Source organism: Cheilinus undulatus, linkage group 12 (genome assembly GCF_018320785.1).
Source record: "Cheilinus undulatus linkage group 12, ASM1832078v1, whole genome shotgun sequence".
Lineage (NCBI taxonomy): Eukaryota > Metazoa > Chordata > Actinopteri > Labriformes > Labridae > Cheilinus > Cheilinus undulatus.
In genome coordinates this window covers 636,199-656,647 of record NC_054876.1, presented here as the reverse complement: position 1 = coordinate 656,647, position 20,449 = coordinate 636,199, and the positions used below count along the sequence as shown (strand labels likewise).

Genomic DNA, 20,449 nt, shown 5'->3' with positions numbered 1-20,449 from the left:
TTGGTCTAGTTTTAGTCATCACAGATGTATTTTTGTTAGTCTTAGTCTAGTTTTAGTCACCACAGATCTATTTTTGTTAGTCTTGGTCTAGTTTTAGTAATCACAGATCTATTTTTGTTAGTCTTGGTCTAGTTTTAGTCACCACAGATCTGTTTTTGTTAGTCTTAGTCTAGTTTTAGTCACCACAGATGTATTTGTGTTAGTCTTGGTCTAGTTGTAGTCACCACAGATCTATTTTTGTTAGTCTTAGTCTAGTTTTAGTCATCACAGATCTATTTTTGTTAATCTTAGTCTAGTTTTAGTCACCACAGATGTATTTTTGTTAGTCTTAGTCTAGTTTTTGTCACCACAGATCTGTTTTTGTTAGTCTTAGAAGAAGAAATTGTAATTGTAAGCTTAGACTTGTTCAATCATACAGGATGGTGGGATGGGATGTAATTCTAGATTTGTTTAGGAGGCTCCCAGCAGGATTAGGGTTTAAACAGGCTCACCACTCTTCAATCCTGTTTGGCACATTAAAGTTAAGTTTGTTCAGGAGTTAATTTGTGCTTTAGCTCTATCCTCAGCATGTTGCATCCTCTCACCTATATCCTGTTTAGTTCATTATTTAGGCCAAATTACATTAACTTTTACTGAAACAACGCAGCCTCCTGATATCCAGAGTTAAAATATCTAACACACCTACTAGTGAATGAATGAATGAATGTGGATGTGAGGCTGGGGGTCATTGAAGAAATCCTTCTCCTGACCAGGTTAGCTTCACAAACTCAGTTACCATAGTCAGACTCAGAGCTAACTCTGGTTTGAGTTTCCTCCCTCTCTCAAATGTAAATCTTCCCTCATTCAGTGTTTGTTCTAGATCTGCTTTATAAGAAGGGCCTCTAAACATCTGAATTACTGACCATTCGTCAAGTCTGACTCTGCTGTTGTTACATTACACAAGCAGAGGATGCCTAACGATGCATTCATTTGGATACCAGGTGACTGCACTGGTACCATCCATATATGCACCAATGATTGATTGTGCACCTTGACCTTTGTAGTAGTGATAATAGTAGTAGCCAACATCTAGATCTAAGAAATGGAAGGCAGGGTGATGGTAAAATGCTAAAAAGAGCCAACACAATAATTCCTAAACACCAACGCTTTGCTTTTAAGAGTAATGTCAGCCTGGTTTCACTGTTTGCTCTCTGCGGAGGGGACAGATGTGCTGGACCTTGATCCGGTCTGTAACACATGGCATACTATAGTGAACCATTCCAACATGATGGTGAGACACGTGTGAAACTGGTTTATGCTCCTGTAGAAGTTCTGCTGCTTTTACCTGCCAGGTTCAGCTGATGCTACTGTTAGTTAAAGTTCTTATTCTACTATGAAAGGATTTAAAACAGGGGCCTTTATCTCTGAAACCAGAGCTGGTCACCGGTGAGCTCTATGGGGCAACACACATCAACAACCTCCGGATAACAAAGTAGAAAAATACAGTTGTAGTAGCTAGGTTTCTGCCTGTAGAGGGTGCTCACTTTGCATATTTCTACCACCTAAAGCAGAACTGAAATACTTTGTACATAAACGTTGAGATACTGATGAACAGAATTACTGAGTACCCACATGCATCAGTTTTCAGCTAAAAATAGTTTGTGAGTTTAGTAACTCTTCAAGAATACGATGGCTTAAACCAGAGCCAGAGAGCAGCATGACAGCCTGCTGTGAGCTCGCACACACAAAGTCTGGCACACTGATCAACACAACAGGTTTACATTTGTCATTTAAGTGCAAAGGCTAAAATGTAGGCACGCTTGTCTCTTGCATTTGATGAAAAACAAAAACATCCTCAAACAAACCAAACTAGGCCTGAGCAGACTGCAGAGCTACGAGGCAGAGCTCCCTCATCAAGAACATTTATAGGCTTGTTGTTCACAGACGGGAGCATTTTTTCACAAAGGTCCCAGTCCTACCTGATAAAAGAAGCAAAGAGGATAATCAAACTAACATTTCACAGTTGTAGTCCTTATAAGACACTGGGTGAAATAAAGGGGCTCCACTGGAGCTGGTGTCCACTTTCTCCAGCTCTGAAGGAGGCAATAAGGCAACCTCAGGCTCCTTCTTGACAATTCATATTCTGCTGTTTCCTATGAGGTGCAGTAGACATAAGGAGGTGAGTGAGACAGGAAATGTCGATGAGTTGAAGAGGAGAGCAGGAAGTCAAGCAACCACCAGCATCTGCTAACATGTAAGCTAAAGTGAAAAGGTCTCATTCTATTAAAAGTTCCCCTTTTAAACTAAAGAGTGGAGGCTAGCAGACATGAAGGGAGCCTTGCAGCAGTAACAGGATCAAGGCTTTATATCAGGCATGCAGACCAAGCCCCTGAAAACAGAGGCCTGCACTGACATCGGACTATGTGAACAACAAGCCTGCTTTTATTTCCAGCTGACATCATTAAAAGGTTTTCTCCAGGTATTTAATTTCCTCTGATTTGGTCATGGTTACTTATGTTTGTTTAAAGTCTCCTTTTGAGAACTTTCTATGTGTAAAACCATTTTCTGTCAGTCCATTCATCTGCACTGATGTCTGTGAAGTCTTCAGAACTAGAGGTTCAGTTTTGGAGCCATTAAGGTAAACTCTCGAAGAATGCTTCTGGCAACGTCCACCTTGTACTGGGCAATTATCAGTGCCCTCTTCACATCCTCAAAGGGGTAACCCTCCCCCATCAACTTGGCTATTTTGGCATCCACAGTCTCCAGATCCAGGCAGTTGGATTTCCCAGACTGGCTGTCGGGAGGGATCTTCCTGGGGAGGGGTTTGGGTGGTCTGGCAGGGGCCTGCACACAGTCCCCTGAAGAATAAAGAGAGATAAATCAGGTCAACAGCCCCCCCACACACACAGACATAAACACACTTCAGAGTCAAAGCTGAACACTGTCACTGAATGAGGCTGCACTGGCATGGAGGGGGTGATGATGTAGCCATTGTTGCACCAAAGCATCAGCTGCACCTCAGAGGAACTCAGGGAGACATTCAGCAGAGTTTACTGTAGGAGCGTCTGCCAGTGTTACTCATGCTGCCCTCCCACCTGACACAACCGGCTTTGCTGCACATTCTATGAATTATTATTTTGGACAGGTTGGACATCATGTGTGTGGGAGCTTTTTATTCTTATTCAGTGTCACTCAACCCTGCTCAACCAAACAGCCAAATTGTTGAAAAATACCTTTGCAAGAGCCACAATCTAAGCTGTCAAAAGTGGCAAAACAGCTTGAAGTAGCATTAAAAATAGGTTAAAGGTGGCAAAAATGGTCAAAAAGCAGCAAAAATGGGTGAGAAGTCACAAAAAATTAGTGAAAAGTGACTAAAATGGGCAAAAAGCAGTCAAGAGTGGCAAAAATGGGCAAAAAAATAGGAAACAAGTGGTATGTAATAGCAAAAGTTAGTTTTAATGGGCAATAAGTGGCAAAAAAAAGAGGCAAAAATTGGGCAAAATGAAACAAGTGGTATGTAATGGCAAATGGCAAAAAAAATGTACAAAAAAGGGGCAAAAAATGAGATAAAAGTGGCCAAAATTGAGTGAAAAGTGAAAAGTGGCAAAATTTGTGAAAATGGCAAAGAAGTTTACCTTTTTTCCGGTTTTCTGGGGTGATGATATTTAAAATTAAGACATAAAAGAGCCAGAAATAATCACTAAAGAGCCACATGTGGCTCTAGAGCCACACGATGAGTATCGCTGTTCAAGTTCATATCTAGTTTCCTAAGTAATATTGGGGTGTTTTCTTCATGATATATTTCTGATAGTATTTTCTTTGCTATTTTTTAAAATATATTTAGTATTCCATTATGAGTGTCTTAATTTAGCTGGGTGACAGACTAATGCTGTTGGCAGCTGAGGTAGGTAGAGGACGGGCCAGCATGAGGGAGTTAGCAGGAGCCATTCCTCTTTGTTCTTTTGTTTCCTTTCCATAGAATAAATCATTAAAACAGGGGTGTCAGACTCAGTCCCAGCCAGGACCAGAATCTGGATTTAGGTATAACCTGAGGGCCAAACAGGATCAACATTGAACCAAAAATTTTCAACCTCAGTTTCACTAGTGATGAATTATGGGAAGTAAAAAAAACAACTTAGCTCTGATGATAAACACCATAAACATCAACATAAAAAAGTGAAAATGATCAGTTTAAAGGCTCAAAATCTGAAGTTAAAAGGCAAACTTATAAGTTCAAAAGGTCAAAACACAAAATAAAAAGAAAAAAAGAATAGAAAAAAATCATATATAAGGCAGAAATATGAGACTGAAAGTCTGAATCATGAAAGATCAAAATATGCGACAAAATTCACAGCTGTAAATTTAAAAAGGTGAATATGAGAATATGAATTAAAAGTTGTGAGTTTAGAAAGCCAAAATATGAGATACAATTCAAAATCATGAGTTTTAAAGCTCAAAATATGAGGTAAGGTTAATACTTGTGAATTAAAAATGTAAAATATGAGATGATATTAAAAAATGTGTGTTTAAAAGGCCAAAATTATTGATCGAAAGGCCAAATATGAAATTAAAATGTGAAATCCTAGTTGAAGTTTTAATTGTAAGATGGAAAATTGATTATTGGAAATGAAAACACAAATTAATTTTATTTATCTAAATGTTTTTACTCTTGACTCTAAATTTCATGACTATATATATATATATATATACAGTTGAAACCAGAAGTTTACATACACTATATAAAAAGGCACCTTTTTTTTCTCACCGTCTAACATTAAATCAGATTAAACTTTTCCTGTTTTTGGTCAATTAGAATTTCCAAAATTATTTCTATTTGCTAAATGCCAGAATAATGAGAGAGATCATTTTTAGACAATTTTTTATTATTTTCTTGAGAGTCAGAAGTTTACATACATTTCATTAGTATTTGGTAGCATTGCCTTTAAACTGTATGACTTGGGTCAAACGTTTTGGATATGCTTCCACAAGCTTCTCACAATAGTTTGCAGGAATTTTGGCCCATTCCTCCTGGCAGAACTGGTGTAACTAGCCAAGTTTGTAGGCCGCCTTGCTCGCACATGCCTTTTCAGCTCTGCCCATAAATTTTCAATGGGATTGAGATCAGGTTTTGTGATGGCCACTCCAAAACATTGACTTTGTTATCCTTAAGCCACTCTGTAACCAGTTTGGCAGTATGCTTAGGGTCACTGTCCATTTGGAAAACCCATTCGTGCCCAAGCTTTAACTTCCTGGCTGATGTCTTGAGATGTTGCTTCAGTATTTCCACATAATGTTCTTTCCTCATGATGCCAACTATCTTCACAAGGTCTTTTGCTTTTGTTCTTGGGTTGAGATGCACTTTTCTGACCAAAGCATGTTCATCTCTGGGACACAGAACCCGTCTCCTTCCTGAGCGGTATGATGGCTGGACATTCCCATGGTGTTTATACTTGCGTATGATTTTTTGAACAGATGAACGTGGCACCTTCAGGCATCTGGAAATTGCACCCAAGGATGAACCAGACTTGTGCAAGTCCACAATTCTCTTCCTGATATCTTGGCTGATTTCTTTTGATTTTCCCATGATGTTACGCAAAGAAGCAGTGTGTTTCAGGTGTGCCTTAAAATACATCCACAGGTGTGCCTCTAATTAACTCAAATGTTGTCAATAAACCTATCAGAGGCTTCCAAAGACATGACATCATCATCTGGGCTTTCCCAAATTGTTTAAAGGCATAGTAATCTTAGTGTATGTAAACTTCTGACTTTGAAGAAAGTAATAAAAATTATCTAAAAAAATCCTTTTCTCATTATTCTGGCATTTAGCAAATAGAAATAATTTTGGTAATCCTAACTGACCAAAAACAGGAAAAGTTTAATCTGATTTAATGTTAGACGGTGAGAAAAAAAAGTTTATGTGCCTTTTTATATAGTGTATGTAAACTTCTGGTTTCAACTGTATATATATATATATATATATATATATATATATATATATATATATATATATATATAAAAAATTTTTTTAAAGATGCCTTAAGTTTGACACCCCTGCCATAATGGATTTAATTCATTTTTATCTAAAATTCTACACACAACACCCCATTAGGTTAAGTGAAAAAAGTTTATTTTATTTTTCATAAATTCACTAAAATAAAAAACAAAAATCTAACATGTACATAAGTATTCAAAACCTTTGCTCAGTACATTGCTGAAGCACCTTAGGCAGTGATGACAGCCTCAAGTCTTTTTGAGAATGGTGCTACGAGCTCGACACCCTGGCTTTCAGGCACTGTCTCCAATTTCTCTGTGCTGAACCTCCCAGCTCCATCAGGATGGACGTGGAGCATCGGTGCACAGCGAGTTTCAGATCTCTGAACGTGCAAAACCAAGGGGGAAGGCTAAAGGGGAAAACTCTGAGATGTACATCACTTTGGACTATATGGCATGTTAATATATCATGGAGTATATCTTTGACGTAGCTGTTGGGTCTGTGCAGACCATGTTAATATATCATGGAGTATATCTGTGACGTAGCTGTTGGGTCTGTGCAGACCATGTTAATATATCATGGAGTATATCTGTGACGTAGCTGTTGGGTCTGTGCAGACCATGTTAATATATCATGGAGTATATCTGTGACGTAGCTGTTGGGTCTGTGCAGACCATGTTAATATATCATGGAGTATATCTGTGACGTAGCTGTTGGGTCTGTGCAGACCATGTTAATATATCATGGAGTATATCTGTGACGTAGCTGTTGGGTCTGTGCAGACCATGTTAATATATCATGGAGTATATCTGTGACGTAGCTGTTGGGTCTGTGCAGACCATGTTAATATATCATGGAGTATATCTGTGACGTAGCTGTTGGGTCTGTGCAGACCATGTTAATATATCATGGAGTATATCTGTGACGTAGCTGTTGGGTCTGTGCAGACCATGTTAATATATCATGGAGTATATCTGTGACGTAGCTGTTGGGTCTGTGCAGACCATGTTAATATATCATGGAGTATAACTGTGACGTAGCTGTTGGGTCTGTGCAGACCATGTTAATATATCATGGAGTATAACTGTGACGTAGCTGTTGGGTCTGTGCAGACCATGTTAATATATCATGGAGTATATCTGTGACGTAGCTGTTGGGTCTGTGCAGATCATGTTAATATATCATGGAGTATAACTGTGATGTAGCTGTTGGGTCTGTGCAGATCATGTTAATATATCATGGAGTATAACTGTGATGTAGCTGTTGGGTCTGTGCAGATCATGTTAATATATCATGGAGTATAACTGTGATGTAGCTGTTGGGTCTGTGCAGACCATGTACTTAAAGAAGCCTGCTTAAATCTGACCCATGGCTTCTTTTCTGAATATTATTCCCATTTCTCTCTCTATCCAAGGGGTTTAAAGCCCCCAAATAAAAGAACATTATGGGTTGTGATTATGAAGAGCGTTCTTGGAACCCTTATATGTGCAGAGGTAAGCACTTTTTCACACATATTTTTTGCAACTTCTAACCCATTTTTATGCCTTTTATCCCATTTTTACCCTTTTGTCTTCCGAATTTCACCCATTTGTGCTATCTTTTGTCATTAAATACCACTTTTTCATAGTTTTTGCCCCTTTTTTTCATTTTTTGTCTCATTTTGCCCAATTAGGCTGTCTTTGCCACTTAATACCAATACTTTTTCACCCATATTGACACTCTTTTGTTGCAACTTTTTACCCATTTTCACCACTTTTCACCCATTTCATCTACCTTATGCCACTAAGTGCCATTTTTTGCCAATTTTGCCAGTCTTGACTGCTTTTTGCCAATTTTAGTCACTTTTAATTCTTTTTTGACACTTTTGGACCATTTATGCCAACTGTAACTAACGTTTCTTTCACTTTTCCCCCATTTTTGCTACTTTCTGTACCCTTTCCACTTTTTCTCCACATATTTACCCTTTTTTTTGCTTTTTGACTATTTGTGCCACCTTTAACTTACTGCTATTGCTAATTCAAGCTGTTTTTGCCACTTTTCACCACTTAGATTGTGGCTCTTGCAAAGGTATTTTTCAACAATTTGGCTGTTTGGTTGAGCAGGGTTGAGTAACACTGGTTTAGATTAAAAGTCTAACCACTGACTCCTCAGTGGCCAGTAGTTTTTGAAAGTTACAAGCCACTCTCAGTTTTAAAGAGTCACAATTTTGGTGTCCAGGAAACATGTTATATAATAAAGTTGACTATGGCATGCTAAAACTGACTAGAATTTGATTTACAGTCCTTTTAATGTACACAGCAAAAATTGGAGGGTTGAAATTTCAGGGTTAAACACATAGGAGTTGATTCTAATTCCCAAAGTGTTTTATTTTTTAACTCATTTGATTTAAAAGGCGTCCAGAGCTGGAGTTATTCTACAGAGTTGATCCATGAGTGTTATTTTAGCTCAGCACAGAGTTATTTAAGCCCCACCCACATTTCCCAGACGTTGTTGGTTGGAGACAAAGAAGAGCTGCCCTAAATTCCCCTTTCTAAAGCGTTTCTGAAAGATAAGTGTGAGTAGGCTTATGCTTTTAAATGTGAAGAAATTCTGCAAAGAGTCAGCTGGTCCAAGCTGTCTACTGAGTTGGTCAGCCTCTATGCACTCTGCCAAACCTGGGGTCCCTGCTTTCTACAGCTGAGAGGCAGAAGAGATACAGATATATTGTTTTTTGACAGATTTACCCACAGTGGAGAAATATCATGGATTTTGAATGTCTGACGAAAATTACATTTCATTTTTAGTCTATTTTTATTCATTTTTACAAAAACTAAACTTACTTAAAGTCAGTTTCAGTCATCTATTTTTGTTAGTCTTAGTCTAGTTTTTGTCATGGAAAAAAGGCAGTCAACGGACATTTTTAGTCACAGTTTTAGTCGACAAAATGAACACTGCATGACACTACCTTGAAAGTCTTGTAAAGGGTCAAACTCCAGGCAGCCTCTGGAGCCTTTAACATTTTCAGCATGTCGTCTGACCGGAGGCAGAGGAGCAGCATTGTTCAGCATGTCAAACACAGTTTCTAAAGCACAAATAAGACAAAAAGAAACAGCAGCTCAGTTAAACCGCCATTTTATAAAGATCAGATGATACTACTTCTGTATCTAATGTGGGGGACAACTCACCAGGGGTTAACAACAAGTGATCCTTTCCAGAGGACAGTCTGTGTGGTTGTGTGAAGACAGAGGAGGAGCTGCAGGAGGAGAGATCAGTGAAGCTGTGTCGAGCTGGTGGAGGGGGAGGAAGATGGGAGGGAGGGCTGCTGTTGAAGGTGTCCTTTAAAGCTGAAAAACAACAGAAGCCCTATGAACACTTCATACACATACAGGCGGCTGGCTGGCACTGCTACAAGATCCAAATAAAACATAGACATGGCTATGGGATTACTGATGAAGAGTGGCCAGCATGCTGCCCTTTAGAGGAAAACTTAGCCACTATTTTTCACTGAGAACTTGACAAAAGCCAGTGAGGGAGGAGGACTCTGACAGGAGTTGTACGAAAAATAATCGTGGCCAGGACACTCTTGAAAAAGAGGTTTTTAATCTCAATGAGGTTTTTTCCCCATTAAACAAAGGTAAAAAAAAAAATCACCCCAAGAATCAGAAAAATCCCCCATGATGTAGACGTCCGGACCATTAAAAAAATAAATGGAAAGTACTGTGACAGTATTTATCCGCTGGTAAGTGTGGTTGCTAACCGCCATTAAACCACCAACGAAGAAGAGGAAGTAGCCGTCATATTAAAACACACGAAGAAGAAAAGTTTGCTCCCAGCTCCTGCTGCAAGAGCGGCAGAGCAGCGAGATGTGCTGCCCGTTTCTCCCTCTCCTCATCTCCACGCTGTTGTAAGAAAACCTCTAGAAAATATTACTGTTGCTAAAATATTTTAAAGACTTTACACCAGGGGTGTCAAACTCAATCACAGAAGAAGCCAAATCCTGAATTAAGGTCTGACCTGAGGGCCTAACAGGGTCCACATTTAACCAAACTGTCAACCTCAGTTTGAACCAGTAATAAATTATGGGAAAAAAGTTACCAATGATGAAAAATGATTTTGAGATTTAAAAAGTCTAAATGATTAGTTAAAAGGCTCAAAATCTGAGATAAAAAATGTCAAACTTATTTGTTCAAAAGGTCAAAACACGAAATTGGATGTTAAAATATTGCTTTTAAAAGGCAAAAAAAAAAGAAAAGAAAGTCCCAATCATGTTTTTAAGGCAAAATATGACTTAACATTGAAAATGTTGCACCTACAAGGTCAAAATAAGAATAAAGGTCGAAATAATAAATTAAAAAGGTCAAAATATGAAATAGAAGTCCAAATAATAGACTAACGTCATAATTGTCCAAAGCAAAATTGAAAATATTAAATAAAAACACAGATGAATTTGTTTTCCCACATTTCTTTTGAGCTTGTTATTTTTACACTTAATTTTTTTTCACACTTTTTTGACTCAAGGAAATTTCATATAATCAATGCTAAGTTTACATTTTTTTTTACTGGAGGAAATCTCCAGACTTCATATGTATCAATATTTATCATATCGGAATAAAGTATTAGCTGCAACAACATTAGTAAAATAAAAAAATAATAATAAGTGAGGGAAATTTAGAACACAAAATTATATGTTAAAATAATGCTTTTAAGAGGCAAGTATATAAAACAGAAAGTAACAGTCATTTTTTAAGGCAGAAAATATGACTTAAAATTTAAAATGGTGCACCTAAAAGGTCAAAATGTGAGATAAAAGTCAAAATAATAAGTTGAAAAGGTCAAATGATTAGATATAAAGTCTAAATTATTAATTGAAAGGTCAAAATATGAATAATAAAGTGATTATTATAAATTGACAAAGTCAAACTATGACACAAAAGTCAAAATAATAAATTGAAAATGGTCAAAATAAGAGATAAAAAGTCAAAATAATAAATTTAAATGGTTAAAATATGAAATGAAGTCCAAATAATAGATTGAAGTCCTAATTGTGCAATGCAAAATTGAAAATATGAAATGAAAACACAAACGAATCTCTTTTCCCACATTTCTGTTTTTCTAATTATTTCAATGTTTTATTTTTTCACATTTTTATGACTTAAAGGGACAATGTGTAGAATTTGGCATTTTAGCTACATCTAGCGTTCAGATTTTAGAATGAGCCGATCTGTTACCAAAACGTTACATCACTAGGCGACGAGAGCCTGTGAAGACCAAAAAGGATCGTCATTTACAGCAGTGACGAGGTGAGGGTTTATTCATTCCTTTCTGTAACCATAATTTTTATAGATTATAGGTCAGTCTTCTTCTCCACCTGCCTTCCAGGTAGCTTTCAGGACCGGCGGGCAGGTTCGTATTTAAAAATCGCGTTTCGCTCTTTCTGTCCCCAAAACGTTGCCGTAGACAACATGGCGGTTCAATATGACAGCCTCCGTGAGGGCGACCCGCGGTAATGTAAATTTAAAAAGCTTTTTTCTAATTTTGTAAAAAGAAAACAAAAGTTTAAAGGGGATGATTGTGCACTTATTTTAACATACTTTACATAGATATATAAACATTATATCCCATGTACACCGTTTCTGTTCGGCGAAATGCAGCCAAATTCTACACACTGTACCTTTAAGGATATTTGATATCATCATGGTTAAGTTTATATTTTTATACTGAGGAAATCTGCAGACCTCATATTCTAGGGCCAGTTCTAATAAGAATATGATATAATCTTGCGGGCTAGGTGTAACTGAACCACGGGCCAGATTTGGACCCCGGGCCTTGGGTTTGACACCTGTGTAATAGAAGTTGAGATGGCAGACAGCATTGATATAATGACCTGTAGTGAAGTCGTGTTGAACTGGCTATAGGACGCTGGTTTCACCCACTGCTCTGCTGTAACTGCAGTGATAGGCTAACACCTGTTTTCTGTTGATAAAAATGAAGTGAATACAGAAAATCTGCATTTAACAGCCCATAATAAACCAGAATGGTCTCATTTTCCCCTGATTTCAAACAGGTCTGCAGAAATAAGATCCAACAATCAGGATGCTATATATCATGTTGATAAAGTAACAGTACTTTGCAGAGCTTTTAGCCATGATTGGGACAAAATTTGAGGCTGAAAATCAGAAAGATGTGGAAATAAGCTGCAGGCGGGAAGGAGGATTGACAAAAAGGGCTCTGGATAAAGTCCACATCTTTAGACTGTAGTAAGCAGGCCTAGGAACTGTCTGGATGGCGGTAGGGTTGCCATGAGTTTCTGGTTGTGCAACGGATGTCCGAAGGGCCCAAAAACCTCTGACATTCTCCAGGCATGTTACCAGAGGTAACACACCCCTCCCCCAAACCTCTCCAGCCCTAGGTCATGGCATGTTGGGCCTCGCAGTTAACCCTTAGTGTCCTACATACCTTAATGTTATGCAGTGCTGTATGTATAACCAGAAGTCTCTGTGTGCATGTAATCACCAGATCCTGACATGACTGAAACTGTGATACAGCTCGGAAGTCCAAGACCATGTAAATTCACTCAATAACATCATTTGTGAATACTAAAAACACAAACATCCTCCCAAAAACCACTGAAGATCCACTAGATGCAGGAAAGAGTTGTTTTTGAAATACAAGGTTTAACATAGTTCAGCTGAGCACATTACAGCAGAGAGGCTGGACAGGATGGACAGGATGGGATTTAGGGAGTAGCTGGGATGAGGGTGTAGGTGGGGTGAGGGTGAGGGCATAGGTGGGGTGAAGGTGTAGGTGAGGTGAGGTCGGGGGGGGGGGGGGGGGCCTTTTGGGGAAGCTACCTTGTGGGGGAAGCAGAATGTCATAGTCAGAGGATGTCTTGTTGGTGTTAGAGACACAGATGGCAGCATGTGCTGCCCCCCTGGGCGACTCTGAGCGCCCCCCTGTGGACACAAACACAAAGTTCACATAGTTACTTCAACCAAGAACTCCATCTCATTACAATTTTTATTTTTATTTATATTGTTTTGTTTTTTTAATCTATATCTATGTTGCATGGTTGTGTGAATACGCAGTGAATGGCTGTCTATAGGTCAGTGTGACCTTTAAGTTGCCAGACAGCTAACAAAGTGCTTAAAAAAGCTCCATTCACTATTAGAACAAGACTTCAACAAGACTTTTAACAAGGTAGAATAAGGCCGGCCACACACTCGATGATTTTTAAATCTGAAATGTTTTTAGAACCGTGGGAGACCACAGACTTCAGGACAAAGATTTTTCATCCTTAATCCTCTGAATGCACACACTAGACAACTGAGCCAGACTGTCAGATCACTGGAGACCACACACCTGCCGACCTGCCTACGACCTCACGTAATCATGTGACTTCAGAAAAAACAAACAAACACGGATGTCTGTTGATACCTTCTTGCTGTCTCTCCACAACAGGCTGTCCTGGCATGTGCTACTGGTGCAGCAAAAAGCATATGAGGGAAAGACTCAGGACGAAATCCTGGCTGGAATTATGGTACAGTTGTGTTTATAGTTGTGAGCGGTGAAAGTACGTATGATCCTTCTGGTGATGCTACCCGGTGTGCTCGCTCACACTGGTTGTTGTGGGTACTCCGTCAGCGGCACTACAACCTAGAATCATAAATATCAAACATGTTTGATATTTACAGTTCAGGGTCTGGGAGGCTACGACGTGATTTGGAGCAGTAATTTAATCGTGTTGACACCACACACATGCAGACTACTCAGACTAATAATCGTTTGCGATGAGGCTCCGGGGGGGGGGGGGTGAAATCTTGCCTACAATCAGGCTTAAAATCCTCTAGTGTGTGGCCGGCCTTCGATTGGTCCGGTTAATCAGGTGTTAAGTTCTGGAACAAGCGCTTAAACAAGAAACAAAAATCAAAGACTTTTTTTAAATTGTCAAACTACAAATCTTGGACCCAGTGGTCTATTACTAAATCAGCTGAAGTTCCCTCTGTGCAACATTCATCCTGATCACTGGGACCTGGAGTATGATTAAACAGTTAATTAAGTATATATGTGGTATGTAAAAGAAGGGATAGCTGCAGGAAACAGCCACACAAGTACAGAATATGTGCATCAATGCAGTGCCATGCAAATGCTTGCAAAACTTCTTAGAGCTTTATTATTTGGCAATATCTTCATTTTTCTTTGGATTTGGTACTGACAGACAATCTAATACAAATTACTGCAATAAGTGTGTTTATAAAAACAAATAAAGCATATGAGATGCACGTTTAAACCATGTTTCATCTAAAAAGCTGTCTGTGTTCTAGTATATGATTATAAAATTCTGAGTGCGGTGCAGCTGCCATTCTTACATCGAGCATTAAACCTGACACAATTAACTAATTGAGTGCCATTGATATATATACGTCATTTGGAAACCAACGTTTCAGTGCCATTGATGTATATATATGTCAAAGTGTTTTTTCAGCAGCTGGCACAAGGGGGCGCTCTCACGCTCCCTGTGAGTAATTTTGGGGCTTCTGGGATACGTAGTCGGAACACTACAGTCAAAAGAGACGGTAGATCAAAGCCACAGAGAGAGGTGAAGACCCTGAGGTCAAAGAGCAGAGCAATCGGAGGTAATCTAAGCTAAAAGTTCTAAAATAGACGCTGGAAAAAACTTTAAACTTTTGCCTCAGAAATCGCTTACTGACTGAAACCGACACTGAACTTAACGACAGCGAATCCAGGGATCAGTGCTTTCATTCATCTGCCTAGGCCGGCCAAGAGGTTAAAGAATGCCACGAGCTCTCCCCCGTACATCGGAGAAATAAGGCAGCCTCTCGCCAGCTGGATGCATACAGCAACGACACTTCAGAGACGGACTTTTCCGACCCAGACTCTGAGGAATGGCAGCGGAGTGAGCGAATCGGATGTTGTTCTCTGTCCCAGAGCGATGGAGGCAAGTTAACATTAGAAACTCACTTATTATTCAGACAAGTTTATCGAATGAAACCATCATTCATGCGTTCGTGCTCTGTGATTTCAGAAGCTGACTCGAGAGAAGAGCAAACCCCATGCAGTTCTACAACACCGTCTGCTGGCAGAAAAAGAGGTAAGAACAAAAAAAAACTATATTATAGATTATACATTATATATATATATAAAACATATCTTATATTATATTACTTCTATAATTTACAGGCAGTGCCAGGGGACACGCAAGCATGAGAGGACGTGGGCGTATAGGGGGGTCCTGTGGAGGCCGTCCAGTTTCAGAGTGTGAATGACAGTGACTGGAAGCATTTTTATTTACTTTACAATAAAATAACATTTGTTATACAATTTTCAGATGTCTTTTATGTCATTGAAGGCAAAATTATAACATTCAAATCACTGTTTTGCTTGACAGACTCTATTTCACAAAAATGCATTTTTCTCAGCTTTCTAGAAAAAATGTGGTCTTTTTGGTGAAACTAGCCTCTATTCAACTTCAGATAAATCAAAAATGGAACAAGCTGCAAACAAACGTTTTTTTTCTATGATGATATCGAGAGTTTCTTCTTTCATTTGAGCTATTTGGTGTTTTCAGAGTCAGTCACAAAATATTCTGTGGGTCTTGAAAGATGACTCAAAATGGCCAAAAACGCTTGCACAAGCCACTTTCCATTTTAAAAAAGGGCTGGCACTCAATGAGTTAAAAGCTACTACACTACACGGCTCACAGCATGCTGGGATAGAAGACCAGACCAGACTGCTGGGAGTACGTGCAACCTTTGAAAGCTTTCTATCTCATTAAGTCATTAATTAAACTAAACGAATTAAATTAAACAGTGATGACAGAGGATTTTAAGATTTCAAAAAAAAAAAGAAGTCAAAATGATTAAATACTTACTGTGTGTCCATGTCAAATAAATGCTAAATACATAAATAAATGAGTTAAAGGCTCAAAATCTGAGATGGAAAGTCAACTTTATAAGTCCTAAAGGTCAAAATATAACTTAAAAGTCAAAATAAGGTTTATAAAGGCAAACGAGATAGAGACTTAAAACCATCAGTTTAAAGGTCAAGATACAAAATCAAGAGTTTTAAAGGTCAAAATAGAAGATAAAATTCTAAATTGTGACTCTAAAAGGTCAAACTATGATATAAAATTCTAGATCAGGAGTTTGAAAAGTGAAAATATGGGATTAAAAGTCAAAGTTAGAAGTTTTAAATGTCACAATATGATTTAAATGAAAAATTGTGAACCTAAAAGGTCAAAATATGAAATAAAAAGTCAAAATCCTAAGTTTAGGTAATAATTTTGGGATGCAAATTTGAAATATGAAATGAAAACACAAATTAATATCTTTCCCTCATGCCTGACTATTTCTACTCTCTACTTTTTCCGATTTTTATGAATTCCAAGGTTTTTTTTTTTTAAATCTTCAAGGTTAAATTTACATTTTTATACAGGAGGAAATCTGCAGACCTTGTTCAGGTGAGCCACTTCTAATTTAAATATGAAATGATTTTGCGGGCCCGCACCGTGGGCCGCATTTGGCCCCCGGGCCTTGAGTTTGACACCTGTTCTACAAAGTAAATACACCAAGTGGAGTACTGGCTGAATTATAAAAAGACTCTTCAGCCAAAAACAAGTGACTAGCCAAGGTGAGCAGAGGAACCCAGGAGCCTTGGTTTTGTCCTTCATGACTATCACTGAAGGCAGAGAGATCAGCCACCATGGAACAGGAACTTTAAATGGGGATAAACACAGAACTGCATGTTGAGATCATGGGAGATCCCCCAAACCAGTCTGAATCCTCTGTGCTAGTCTGACTAAATCAGGAGTTTATGGAATGTCAGGTAGTTATTTATGATGGCAGTAAAGGCATGAAGTTGTTATGATGTCTGGATGTGTGTGAGGACTCACTGGGCTCCGGAGGGCTGGGAATCTTCTCCCTGAAGCAGAACTCTGTAGAGCTAGTGGATGAAAAATGTTAACAGCAGTTTAGTCTGACTCAAACTGAACCATGTCTGCTGAATCATCATCTTCATACATTAGAGAAGGCTGATACCTGCTGGGTACAGGCAGGCAGAGGGGAGCCTGACTGAGGCAGAGGCTGGATGAGGGGATCTGATAGTCATCCTGCGCTCTCTCTGTCACTCGCTGCTGATGCTCTGACACAGCACTGCTGAGAGAGTGTGAGGGTCAGAGGTCAAACAAGTGGAGTATGACAGATTAGGGTGCACAGCATTCAGACACTGAAAATAAGTTTCTATTTACTAAGTTAAGTGTAGGGTTAGAAAATGGTTTATGAAGCATTCATGTACATTATCTGAACTGGAAAATCATGGCTTGAACCTTTAATCTTACAACTAAGAAGACTGTGGAGCATAAAAATGGTTCCTAAAACTTTTAGGGCTATTTCCAACCAGTACAGTCACCATCATTTGCACTATTGTTGTCAAATAAACTTCTTTAACTTTACCACCTTGTCTCATGTTCATTGTTTCTGTAATATTAAAACACTGTCTAATATGTATAGGCAAAAACACCTATTTTGTTACACCATTTATAGGTTGAAAGGCAGAATTATCTATTAGGAGGAAAATGTAGCTCTATATAAAGAGGAAGATCAGTCTATTTAGACTAAGATACAGCTCCTCATAACCATTACCCAATTCTATATGGAGTACAAATTGTTCTGTAATGAATAGAAACATTTCTATAAGGAATGAAAAACAGTTCTGAAGGGACTAAATACAACACTATATTGAGAAAAAACAGCCCTATAATGAATGAACTATGGTCTGAAATATTCTGTAGTGAGTACGATTGCCGTAGAATGGTTTCATCGTGGAGTAGATAATCACCATTTAGAGTTAAATAAAAATACTTGTTAGAGTTAAAAACAACTCTGAAAACATTACTCTGCAAGCAGCATGAATTTTACTCCAAATAGACTGGGACCAAATGTTATATTTTTCAGAGTAAAATTTTACTCAATTTGAGTAGAATTTACTCAGGTAAATTTACTGTCTACACATTTTTTTCCTTTCATAATTCCTCTTAATGTAAGTATTCAGTCTACATGTCTCAAAACATGGTTTTTACTTTCTCTTTGTATCTGCACTGACAGTCTCCCCCATGGTCTCACCGGACAACTGGAAGCCATGGCAGAGGGTGAATATTCCTCTATTCCTCTCAGCATTGAGTATTCTTGCTACAATTCACTGTCTGTCTCTCTGTTACAGTCTGACTCGTCTCCTCAACCGGGTGTGTGTCTTTCAAACTCTGTAAACTCCAAAACTTTGAATAGGAACACACCCACAAATGCTGCTGGGATTGCCATCTCCTGGTGTAAAGTGGTAACAGCGCAGACCTCCACCATTAGCCCTATCTCCCAATAGTAAAGAATCCTTTAAAAAATTCCTGGATCCAGACAGTGATCCGGATCACTCACAAGATCTAATCAGTTCTTCCTTAAGCCATTTCTGACATTTCATGAAAATTTCATCAAAATCTGTCCATCACTTTTTGAGTTATGTTGCTAACAAACTAACTAACAAACCCTGCCGATCACATAACCTCCTTGGCAGAGGTAATCAATTCACTGGAGAACCGCTGATCTCCAGCTCAGAGAAGTCCTCTCTGTTTAATATCATATCAGTGGGCTCAGCTGTATTGATTATGTCACCAAATCAATCACTCCCAACAACACGCTATGGTTGTAAATCCCATGAATAAAGGGGCTGTTGTTACGGTGATAACTGAAGAGTTTTAACTCAGAAAAATGTTTATGTTCACGTCTGTGCTGCGTTTAGCATTAGCATCTTAGCTAAACTTTAGCTCTGCCATCTTGACAGGTGAGATTTATGAGCCACAGTAGTTCTTAATCGCTTTTTTCCAAAGCGTAAGGACGAGCAGATATTTTGAAAGTTATCCTTCCTTTATACACTGCCTGGCCAAAATAAAAAGTCGCCACCAAAAATAGGTCACACACTCTAATACTTCGTTGGACCGCCTTTAGCTTTGATTACAGCATGCATTTGCTATGGCATTGTTTCGCTAAGCTTCTGAAAGGTCACAAGATTTATTTCTATCCAGTCTCGCATTAATTTTAATATTGATGATGGGAGAGTCTGACCACTGAGCAAAGCCTTCTCCAGCACATCCCACAGATTCTCAATGGGGTTAAGGTCTGGACTCTGTGGTGGCCAATCCATGTGTGAAAATGATGTCTCATGCTCCCTGAACCACTCTTTCACAATTTGAGCCTGACGAATCCTGACATTGTCATTTTGGAATATGCCCGTGCCATTAGGGAAGATAAAATCCATTGTTTAAGAAATGAGAAGTTACTCATTGCATCAGCTGGGGTTAAATAACTTGTTGCCCGCTGAAAGATAATCGCCCATGCAGTAATTATCCAGTAGGAGGCTTGTACCTATTTGCTTAGTTATATCCAGGTGGTGACTTTTTTTTGGCTAGGCAGTGTATAATGTCCATATGACTTTTTTTAATATTATTATTAACCTTTATTTAACCAGATAAAAACCTATTAAGATCAGGATCTCTTTCACAAGGGTGACCTGGCCAAGAGGTCAGCAGCACATGTCATAAGAACAGTTACAAAGAAGTAACAGCATAGATTAAAACATACTATTTTAGAGGTGCAATAGTGTTTTCAAGTGTGGGAGCTATAACACAACAGCAAACAACAATTTAAGATTTAAAACACAGGCCCTGTTCAGTGGTCTCACGCGGCCTTCTCTCAGGATAGAACGGAAGGCTCCAAGTGGAATAAGTTCAGAGAGTTTCAGTTCAGTCTGTAGAGTATTCCACGCAGAGGGGGCAGCAAAGCTGAAAGCTGTTTTACCAAATTCAGTCCTTACTCGAGGAACAGATAAAACTAGTGCTGTGCAAGAACGCAAGGCATAGCAACTGCTTGTTTTCTGCAATAAAGCACACAAATAAGGGGGAATCAAGTCTAAAAGAGTCTTATATATTAGGGTCAGCCAATGTGCATATCTGTGAGCACTCAGAGAAGGCAAGTTCAATTTCATCAGCTGCAGCCAGTGACAAATCTTAGTGCTGAATGAAAGACAGTATCCAAAGACTGGAGGCATTTGGATGACGCAATCAAATAAAGCACATCCCCATCAGTGTTTCCCCTATATGCATGCAGCAGTGGCGGTGCGCCACTGCTGGAATTTTACCGCCGCTGCTGCATTTAAATGCTGGATCTCTGCGTCCCATTTTGAGTCAATACAGGACTTAATTTGTTCTGTATTGTCGTCCGTCATGCCTTACTCTGTCACTGATTGACTAATACCTGTTGCATTTGTCAGTTGGATTGGTCAGCTAAAACATAGAGCCAATCAGAAGTCGAGTAAGGCAAGTCTTCTCTCCGCAAAAGAAAGCGGGAGGGAAAGGTGACAGCCTCAGACACTCGCGGCGCAAAAGCATTTATGTATACACGGAAGTGAGCGGGAGAATAAGACACTTGGTTGGACAGC

General features: G+C 38.8%; 1 protein-coding gene across 4 annotated transcripts in view; it reads right to left on the bottom strand.

Annotated features, from left to right (window-relative positions):
- Window positions 1-251: 251 nt before the first annotated feature.
- Window positions 252-20,449, bottom strand: part of cblb (Cbl proto-oncogene B, E3 ubiquitin protein ligase) — a 75,159-nt gene continuing 54,961 nt past the window's right edge. For 2 of the 4 annotated variants that reach the window (XM_041801358.1, XM_041801359.1), the window contains exons 14-19: window positions 17,005-17,121; window positions 16,860-16,909; window positions 12,802-12,903; window positions 9,136-9,294; window positions 8,916-9,032; window positions 252-2,837 (exon numbers count right to left, since the gene is read on the bottom strand). In XM_041801358.1, the coding sequence (XP_041657292.1) occupies window positions 2,590-2,837; window positions 8,916-9,032; window positions 9,136-9,294; window positions 12,802-12,903; window positions 16,860-16,909; window positions 17,005-17,121 (793 nt within the window). In that variant the 3' untranslated portion in view covers window positions 252-2,589. The remainder of the gene's footprint in view (window positions 2,838-8,915; window positions 9,033-9,135; window positions 9,295-12,801; window positions 12,904-16,859; window positions 16,910-17,004; window positions 17,122-20,449) is intronic. The other 2 variants (XM_041801360.1, XM_041801361.1) reach the window with 2 other exon arrangements.